The 11001-nt window shown below is 42.6% G+C and overlaps 1 protein-coding gene across 1 annotated transcript; it reads right to left on the bottom strand.

Annotated features, from left to right (window-relative positions):
- Positions 1 to 680: 680 nt before the first annotated feature.
- LOC138968939 (uncharacterized) lies at positions 681 to 9734 on the bottom strand (the record flags this gene model as incomplete). Its single annotated transcript, XM_070341618.1, is given in 4 exon segments — positions 681 to 2703; positions 5409 to 5567; positions 8004 to 8333; positions 9510 to 9734. Coding segments are annotated over 4 exon segments (1185 nt in total), but the record flags the coding sequence as incomplete, so codon positions are not given.
- Positions 9735 to 11001: the final 1267 nt, after the last annotated feature.

Raw genomic sequence — 11001 nt, forward strand, 5'->3', positions numbered from 1 at the left:
AACACTGTAATGGGTATTTTTTACAAGATTAATGATCAACTTAACTGTTTTGATTTCAAAAATGTGGTTCTCTGTTCATTCATTGCAGCTGTGCACTGTTGTGATTGCACACATAAATTTAGCGTTCGACAGGGTACCCTTAAACAAAGGGGCATAATTAGTAGTGGGAATGAGTTTTTTTCGTGGCGAACTTGTTAAAACGTGTTCAGTAGACCCCAATGAATATCTCTAGCCTAATGAAGCTGAATCCTGAGGGGGGTGCACGGTAGTCCTAGCTGGCTTGGAGCCTATAATCGTCCTAAACAGCTTTTCTTCTTAGGCACTTTATGAAAGCTGCTTAGATTTTTGTTTAAATAAAAATTTAAAATTTTTTAAACCTGCTCACGACCTGCTCCTCAGCTAGACTATACAACTTACGGTCACTTTTCTATAACATGTGTTATAAACTTGATTCTGAAATTAAATTAAAGAAACAAAACACTAACGCGGGACATACGCACACACGCACGCATCCACACATTTAAGCAAATACACACACACACATACACATTTACACACACACATACATTTACACATATGCATTTACACACACACACACACACACACACACACACACACACACACACACACACACACACACACACACACACACACACACACACACACACAGAGCAATGAACTCAGAAATAAAACCCTTTATTCCAATTCTAACTTCAAACGTACTCTATCATTGCTATTGGCCGTTTAAACATACTCATGCATTCATGAAACGAGTTTAATACTGCCGTGATTGGCCATAGATATGCATGCAATAAAACAGGCGTAAATCCATGTTGAGAAAAACAAATTTCCGCAACACGTTTATGCAAAGGGGAATCACCGAGGTCACAAGTCACTCCCGTAATTTTTCGCGGAGAAACTCTTGCGTCCCTTTAGCCATCAATCAACATCCTATCTCTCTCTTTCTCAGCCGGGGGAACAATGAGCGATTAAAGCAATAATGACTAACGCACGCACGCACGCGCGCGCGCAAGCACGTAAGCACGCACTAGCACATACGTACGCTCGCACACACACACACACACACACACACACACACACACACGCACACACACACACAAACAAACACACACACATACACACACACACACACACACACACACACACACACACACACACACACACAAAGATTCACAGACTTTGGACTGAGGGTGAACATTTCAGCGAATTTGAACTGAGTTTAAAGGTCCTTGTCTACATTTTTATACCGAAATCGCCATTTGACCATTAAAATGCAGAGTCTATTATCTACAAATATCAACAATACACCCCCTTTCGATCAGGAAAGACGAAGCCAGTGTAGCCGTTTGAAAATTCATTGTAGTATTCCAGCGTAGTACTCATAGTAGGATATCCTTATTTGGAAAATGCCAAGCGCAAAACTCCTCTCAAATCCCGTGCATTTCGTGCGTTTAAAAAAAAGCGTGGACAGCGCTCCAGTGTCAAACTGTTGCTGCACTTGTTTGGGCGTGGCTATAAGCATAGTGACATGAATTTGATTGGTCAGTATTTTTAGGCAAAGCACATGTTCTCTGCAAACAGAAAACAAAATATTGGAAGCGTGAGTCACGCTACCCAAAAATAAAATATTTTTTTACATATATTTTTTTTCTATCACTTTTTTCCCCATGGTTCATTCATCATTTGACATAATTTTGTATCGAAATCTAACCATATGATTACTGAAAAAAAGCAAAAATGTAGACGACCACCTTTAAAAATGTCACCGGATTTAAATATAGCTTCCACATTTCACTTGTTTGTGCTGGTCCTCGAGCACAACGCATGCATTCTCTTTGATGGACAGTATCAAGTGTTGTCGGCTTTAGACTATAGACAGTTATTCAAATACAGTTTCACCGGTTTTCAACGGCGTTTCCAGAATTCCAAATTTCAGCGCGGATTGTAAAGTATTCGTTTCGCTTCAAAATTCCGCAGCTTCAAAATGTCATAGCTTTAAAATGTCACAGCTTTAAAATTTCACCAGGTCTGGAGAGTTTTCAAATGTCCCCTGTTTCGACGAATTTTTCCATTTCATTGTTTTTAAATTTCACTTCAATTAAACTGTTTGGCTCAGTCTTAGCTGTACCAGTTTTTGGACACTTTCAAAGATTTACCAGTGTCCTTAAGAGTTGCTTCACTTTACCGGCTTTGCGTTTCACACGTCTGAACTCACGCCAGAATTTTGATCCGAAGGTCAGGGCTTTGAGTCAGACGTCGCGATTCCACCGACCTAAACAAGAGGAACTCTCTACCTCTCAGTTTGCTCCACGACCCCAACACGTGCACCGGTCCCTCAAAGTCAGTTTCCACACTGTCGGAATCTGTATTACCAAAAGCCTTGTACATGGAGCGGAAGGTTGCGAAAGGTTGACCCAAGGTCGAGGGGGCAAAGGTCATGTCCGACACGGTCAAGGTCGTTTCTGAGAAAGTGTAGGTCACGGTGACCTTGCTCGTGCTGCCATCGTAGTAGTCCAAGGTCATCTCCATGGTTTCCGGGACGAAGGTCAAGGTCTTGATGGGGGCGGAGGGCCGAAGGTCAGCGGGGTTGGACTTGCCGATGATGGTGGAGGTTCCGAAAGGGGTCCAGTGACCCTTGATGGGGGCGGCGTAGGGTACAGGCACCAGACGCGCGTTGCCATCCTGCACCAAAATGAAATCCAAACTAAATACTGATTAAAACACAATGTTGAAAAACGGATAGATAGACACAAAAATCAAAGCGTCGTGGGGAATTTATAAGATTATTTTCCATCTACATTTGTGTGACAAAGAAAGCATCTCTTGCAAGGTTAATTTTTGTACCGTAGAAGTTACCTCCTGTTGATTAGTCAAACAAGACTCAAGACTCAAGACTCAAGACTCAACATTGTACTGTCCTTATAAAAACAAGGAAAATTGCCATGCAGTGTCAGGCGATCACAGACATAAAATACATCACAGTTACTAAGAGTTAAGGATTGCACTTAGAACTAACAACACGTATCACATTTACTAAGAATTTAGAGTTGCACTAAAACACATCTAAAAATCCTGTAACAGTCTCTCACGGCACACACACACACACATACACACACACACACACACACACACACACACACACACACATACACACACACACACACATACACACACATACACACTCTCTCTCACCCTCTCTCTCTATCTTAGTTAAACTTAGAACCAATAAAATATCCTCAGAGTAAGTGCGTACAAAAACACACTAGCATGATATAAACAGGCCACTTCTTGGGATAAAAAACACACACTAGCATGATATAAACAGGCCACTTTTTGGAATAAAAACCACACACTAGCATGATATAAACAGGCCACTTCTTGGGATAAAAAACACACACTAGCATGATATAAACAGGCCACTTCTTGGGATAAAAAACACACACTAGCATGATATAAACAGGCCACTTCTTGGGATAAAAAACACACACTAGCATGATATAAACAGGCCACTTCTTGGGATAAAAAACACACACTAGCATGATATAAACAGGCCACTTCTTGGGATAAAAAACACACACTAGCATGATATAAACAGGCCACTTCTTGGGATAAAAAACACACACTAGCATGATATAAACAGGCCACTTCTTGGGATAAAAAAACACACACTAGCATGATATAAACAGGCCACTTCTTGGGATAAAAAACACACACTAGCATGATATAAACAGGCCACTTCTTGGGATAAAAAACACACACTAGCATGATATAAACAGGCCACTTCTTGGGATAAAAAACACACACTAGCATGATATAAACAGGCCACTTCTTGGGATAAAAAACACACACTAGCATGATATAAACAGGCCACTTCTTGGGATAAAAAACACATACTAGCATGATATAAACAGGCCACTTCTTGGGATAAAAAACACACACTAGCATGATATAAACAGGCCACTTCTTGGGATAAAAAACACACACTAGCATGATATAAACAGGCCACTTCTTGGGATAAAAAACACACACTAGCATGATATAAACAGGCCACTTCTTGGGATAAAAAACACACACTAGCATGATATAAACAGGCCACTTCTTGGGATAAAAAACACACACTAGCATGATATAAACAGGCCACTTCTTGGGATAAAAAACACACACTAGCATGATATAAACAGGCCACTTCTTGGGATAAAAAACCACACACTAGCATGATATAAACAGGCCACTTCTTGGGATAAAAAACACACACTAGCATGATATAAACAGGCCACTTCTTGGGATAAAAAACACACACTAGCATGATATAAACAGGCCACTTCTTGGGATAAAAAACACACACTAGCATGATATAAACAGGCCACTTCTTGGGATAAAAAACACACACTAGCATGATATAAACAGGCCACTTCTTGGGATAAAAAACACACACTAGCATGATATAAACAGGCCACTTCTTGGGATAGAAAACACACACTAGCATGATATAAACAGGCCACTTCTTGGGATAAAAAACACACACTAGCATGATATAAACAGGCCACTTCTTGGGATAAAAACCACACACTAGCATGATATAAACAGGCCACTTCTTGGGATAAAAAACACACATTCAGTACGGGACAAATCTTGGAAGTCGTATTTTCGCTGCTGGAGTTTCTACCATGTCCTGTCACTAACAATACAGGTAAGACGAGGTACTCACCTGATAGAGAACGAGGATCTGATGAAAGCTGTCTTCTTCGCTCCATGGCACAGACACGTACATCTCGACGCGTGACAGGTTGGTGAAGGTGTGATCTCTGACTGGATCCTCTCATTGACCATTACAGGTAACAATACAGGTAAGACACAGGTACTCACCTGATAGATAAAGAGGATCTGGTGAAAGCTGCCTTGACCGCTCCATGGCACAGGCACGAACAGCGCCACGCGTGACAGGTTGGTGAACACATGATCTCTGACTGGATCCTCTCATTGACCATTACAGGTAACAATACAGGTAACACACAGGTAACACACAGATAGCAATACAGGAAGCATACAGGCACTCACCTGATAGAGAACGAGGATCTGGTGAAAGCTGCCTACACCGCTGCATGGCACGGGCAGCTATAGCGCGACACGTGACAGGTTGGTTAAGGTGTGATCTCTGACTGGATCCTCTCACTGACCAATACAGGTAACAATACAGGTACTCACCTGATAGAGAACGAGGATCTGATGAAAGCTGCCTTGACCGCTCCATGGCACAGGCACGTACAGCGCCACGCGTGACAGGTTGGTGAACACATGATCTCTGACTGGATCCTCTCATGGACCAATACAGGTCAATACAGGTAACAATACAGGTAACAATAAGGTAACACACAGGTACTACTCACCTGATAGAGAACGAGGATCTGGTGAAAGCTGCCTTGACCGCTCCATGGCACAGGCACGTATAGCGCCACGCGTGACAGGTTGGTGAACACATGATCTCTGACTTTCACCGTCAAACTCTCCCCGACCGGTCGCCGCCACCAGAAGTCGCTGCGAACACCCTGGGCAATGAAATGAACCGGGGTTATTAATCAGTTGAGAAACAAAGGGACATAAGCGCTCTTAATGTATGCGAAATGTGCAACAAGAGTAAGTGAGAGTTGTGCGGAACCCACCTCTTCGCACCTGAGAGAATAACAAGCATTGAAATAAACATGTTACTTTCATCCCCCCAAAAAGGAAATCGCCGTAAGCTCACATGTTTTTCATTCTGAGAGTTAAGCGGAACCAGTCTCCTGGCACCTGACAGAATAACAAGCATTACAATTGTAACCGAGTGCCGAAACACTACGATCACCTCGGGAGGCGAAGTGCAATCAAACAGGATTGAAAATGTTAGGGCCAATTTCTTAGCCCTATAAAAACTGTTATGCAAACACGAAGGTTTCCATGAACATACAGACACTCGGAAACCACCAGACCCCATCACAAACAGAATTCCACAATCCACGGGTGTTGACTTAAAGGCCAACAACTCGGGTGCAGAGTCTGCTGTGAAAGGAGCGGTAGCCTCCCCTGTCACAAAATGAACATGCGACTTTCATCCTCAACAAGAGGCGAAGCCTTCAAGGCTCACGTAAGAAATAGACAAACAGTAACACAAACTCAATCACCCCGTCACACATACACACCCACACACACAGTAAGCTTAGGTGACACTGTGCAAGAAAGAGAGACACTAGATCTAGATCTGTCTGTCGATCTGCATGTAGCCTACTTACAGGGACACGACTGCCAAAAAGTCTCGGCCCGCTCAAAATAACAATGACCGAGACCACACACACCACGCGAGAGAGAAAGACTACAGGGAGGCATGCCGTCATGATGCATTAATTGACGTCAAACACTTTTGACCGTGACGTAATCTTATGCGAGCTTTATCCGTAGTCTTGGATAACCACTCACACATAGACTCGGAAATGTTAAAGTTTCTACCACAGACATACACACGCACAAACACACACACACACGCACACACACACGCACAAACGCACAAACGCACAGACAGACAAAGTTACGATCGCATAGGCTACACTTCGTGAGCCAAAAAAGGAAATCGCCGTAAGCTCATATATATGTTCCTCAATATTCTACAAGGCACAATAAATAACACTTACTTTCACAGTCATACGCATTGTTGCATAATCATCTGAGATCTTAGAATCGCTCCGCCTTATTTTATTTAAGATTGTTAACCATTTGATTGATCCTACAAAGGATGTCCTCCCATGACGTCAACTGGTCAAGTGGTACCTGCAGGACCACGCCCCTCTTCAAATAAAGGGAGCAGTCTTCTGTGCATCTGTCCAATCAGTTAACCACGGAATATACGTATACACTGTTTATATTTAGTCAAGTTTTGACTAAATATTTTAACATCGAGGGGGAATCGAAACGAGGGTCGTGGTGTATGTGCGTGCGTGCGTGTGTGCGTGCGTGTGTGTGTGTGTGTGTAGAGCGATTCAGACTAAACTACTGGACCGATCTTTATGAAATTTGACATGAGAGTTCCTGGGTATGAAATCCCCGAACGTTTTTTTCATTTTTTTGATAAATGTCTTTGATGACGTTATTTTCGTGAAAGTTGAGGCGGCACTGTCACGCCCTCATTTTTCAACCAAATTGGTTCAAATTTTGGTCAAGTAATCTTCGACGAAGCCCGGGATTCGGTATTGCATTTCAGCTTGGTGGCTTAAAAATTAATTAATGACTTTGGTCATTAAAAATCTGAAAATTGTAAAAAAAAATAACAATTTATAAAACGATCCAAATTTACGTTTATCTTATTCTCCATCATTTTCTGATTCCAAAAACATATAAATATGTTATATTCGGATTAAAAACAAGCCCTGAAAATTAAATATATACAAATTATTATCAAAATTAAATTGTCCAAATCAATTTAAAAACACTTTCATCTTATTCCTTGTCGGTTCCTGATTCCAAAAACATATAGATATGATATGTTTGGATTAAAAACACGCTCAGAAAGTTAAAACAAAGAGAGGTACAGAAAAGCGTGCTATCCTTCTTAGCGCAACCACTACCCGGCTCTTCTTGTCAATTTCACTGCCTTTGCCATGAGCGGTGGCCTGACGATGCTACGAGTAAAATGGCATTGCGTTCAGTTTCATTCTGTGAGTTCGACAGCTACTTGACTAAATATTGTATTTTCGCCTTACGCGACTTGTTTTATTCTTCAAAAGGGCGCCCTTGTATCAGTGTCATTATGCGAAATTATGTCAGCATAAAATGTCCACTCTGAGCAGGCAAAATGTGTTCTGAAGGACGCTCTCGCATCAGTGTCATTGTGCGATATTATGTCAGCATAAAATGTTCACTCTGCGCAAGCAAGAATGTGTGTGAAGGATGTTATACATGTTTAATGTTGTTGGGGAAGGAGGCGAGATACTGCAAGTCAGACATATTTCAAGTACCTGCAAGAAAACTGAATCCGAAGAAAATATGTCCAAGGCCGTATCTGGACCCGTGTGACCTTGAACCAGCTCGACCTTCTTGAGAGTTGTCTTCCCGTTGCTGACGTAGATGTGCAGGAAGTTGGGGCGATCTTCTGACCACGTCAGTTCCGGAACAGTCCAGGCTTTGGTCACGGTGCGGTCGTTGAAAGAAAATTCGTCCAGAAGTACTTCCTGCCCGCTCCTCCCCTCGTATGTTATTTTCACGTTGGACGAAGGGGCGTCGCCTAAGCTGAACGTTGCTTGCAGGTCGGAGTGAATGTCTGCATCGACGAAACCGGTCTTGAAACCCTGCAACACAGAGGCTGATATCTTAGCGGTTGAACCTTGGAAAATGAAGTTGTAATGCCGTGTGCTTTCTCTTGTCTTTTTAATGCAGATCAACTATTCGAGTAAAAGCATCGTTTTCTTAAGATCCCTGCGACTTTTGGTGTGATCTTTAGTGTTTGTCGTGAACATGTGTGCACACGAGAGTGCTCGGACACCGAAAAGAGTCTGTCTAACGTAAACTTTGGGACCTTAAACTCAACGCACGCTGATAAAAACAAAATTGGGTTCACAGTCAACGCCCTACCGATGAAACTACGGACAGACAGAGAGACTGACAGACAGACAGACAAATGTGTTTTAGATTATCATTTCTAGCAACACAACCAAACAGAATACAGAGACGACTCCCACTCGTGATCGAACGCAAAAACTGAATTAGCAAGTGATTGTAGCTAAGGTTCAAACGGTTCTTTTTTCTTTTTCTTTTTTAAATTGTTATTCTTCTCTCTTTTTCTTGGAGGGGGGGGGACAAGAGAGAGAGAGAGAGAGAGAGAGAGAGAGAGAGAGAGAGAGAGAGAGAGAGAGAGAGAGAGAGAGAGAGAGAGAGAGAGAGAGAGAGAGCACCTTATTGAGCTTTAGTATGGAGCATTTAACTGAGTATACGGGCCAAGGCTATCACGTTCACAGCTCAACTTATATAGCCTATGATGTCACGTGACGGAAAGAATGCTATCACACCATTGAAATGACATTCTTTCCGTCCCCTATAGGCGACGAAATAGGTCAAATTTTGTGCACTTTTTAGTGGAAAATGCTTCGACGCCGGAGCGGGTACTGGACCCAGTGCCGTTGTAGTGCAAGTGCACTACAAAGTGCACTTGCACTACAACGGCACTGGGTCCAGTACCCGCTCCGGCGTCGAAGCATTTTCCACTAAAAAGTGTCACCTATTTCGTCGCCTATAGCGGACGGAAAGAATGTCATTTCAATGGTGTGATAACATTCTTTCCGTCACGTGACGTCTGAGGCTATATAAGTTGAGCTCTGAACGTGATAGCCTTGGCCCGTATACTCAGTTAAATGCTCCATACAAAGCTCAATAAGGTGGAGGGAGAGAGAGAGAGAGAGAGAGAGAGAGAGAGAGAGAGGAGGCACAGACAGAGGGAGCATCTGAAGATTAATTGATTAAACTCTCACTTTGAGGGTGAACCAAACGGATACTTTGGAATTGTAGACGGCGTCATTTTGCAGAAGTTGTCCGGTGAGATTGGCTTTGTTGCTCAACGGTGAAGTAATGACGTCATCCTCAATGTCGTCAGCAGAGACGTCCTCAAATCGCCAGTATGTAGATTCAAAGTTTGTGCAGGCAGTGAAATCGTGGTCTTTGATGTCGTAAATGGAGCGGTACAAGGGATTTGAGGCCTGCACAATAACGTCAATATGTTATTTGACAAGGTCCGTGCTTTCTCCAATCATCCGTGTATCATAAAGAGACAGGGCCGACAGACAGAGAAACGGGCAGATATGTTGAACTTTTGTTTGAACAATTCCAAAGAGAGAGAGAGAGAGAGAGAGAGAGAGAGAGAGAGAGAGAGAGAGAGAGAGAGAGAGAGAGAGAGAGAGAGAGAGAGAGAGAGAGAGACTTTTGACTTTTGGATGGTTTATTGTACGTATGGCCATTGGCCCATATACAAACCAGGGAAGAGGGGATGTGGGTTAGGGGAATTTTACACATATACACGTCTTACACATTTATCCTCACATGTTATATAATAATCGTTTACAATTACAACGGTACCATCTCTAACACTGCAGTGTTTCAACATGCTGTTGTCGACGTTTTATGGCGTGGAAAACGAACTTAGCAACGAGGCGACACCTCTTAACATCTGAAAATGACAAAATGGTAGACACAGAACCTTCACACATGCTTCCTATAAATCTTTTTCTTAAATCAGAATATAATGGACAGCATAAGAGGAAGTGGTGTTCATCTTCGGCTACATTTTCACAAAAAATACAATATCTTGATTCCATAATAGCACTGAATCGTTTAAGGTTGTTATTAATTGGCAATACACCAAGTCTAAACTGTGTAAGTGCTACCCTAAAACAATAAAGGGAATTTATGCGACACATGATGACACAATGTGTACAGTTACTTTTTACCTTGCGCCTGCTACAATAGCAGACGACTTTATTCTGTGTTAACCCGGATGTATTCGGGGGGGTTGTGTATTGCAAAGGATGTTGGGTAGTGCTAAAAATAGCCCTCAATCATCCTGCCGAAGTGGACAAAGAAAGCTGAATTTTCGCTGAGCGTTTTGTGGGCTTTGAAAGCTCCATTTATCGACGATCTACACCGGCGAGTATCTTTTGCTATTGCAGCTTTCTTCTTTTGTGTACGGCTGTCATGGGAGTGAAGAATTTCGTTTGTGGAGTAGAGTAGATAGTGGATTTGTTAACTTACAGTGTTCCCGATCGCGAGTACCACATCGCTACCACCCAAAGCATTGACCTACTTCCGAGAGCGTGGGTATTCGTTCCTTTGATTTAAAAAGATGGATAAACGTGCAACAGTCTTGTTTGTTGGCCACTCGCATGCCCGGGGACTGGGGGAATTTGTTCGGCGTGGTGGTGGGGATGGGAGGCGTGTGTGCAGGAATTTTAACGTTGAGCGCGCCTTCTA

Source organism: Littorina saxatilis, linkage group LG6 (genome assembly GCF_037325665.1).
Source record: "Littorina saxatilis isolate snail1 linkage group LG6, US_GU_Lsax_2.0, whole genome shotgun sequence".
Taxonomy (NCBI): Eukaryota; Metazoa; Mollusca; class Gastropoda; order Littorinimorpha; family Littorinidae; genus Littorina; species Littorina saxatilis.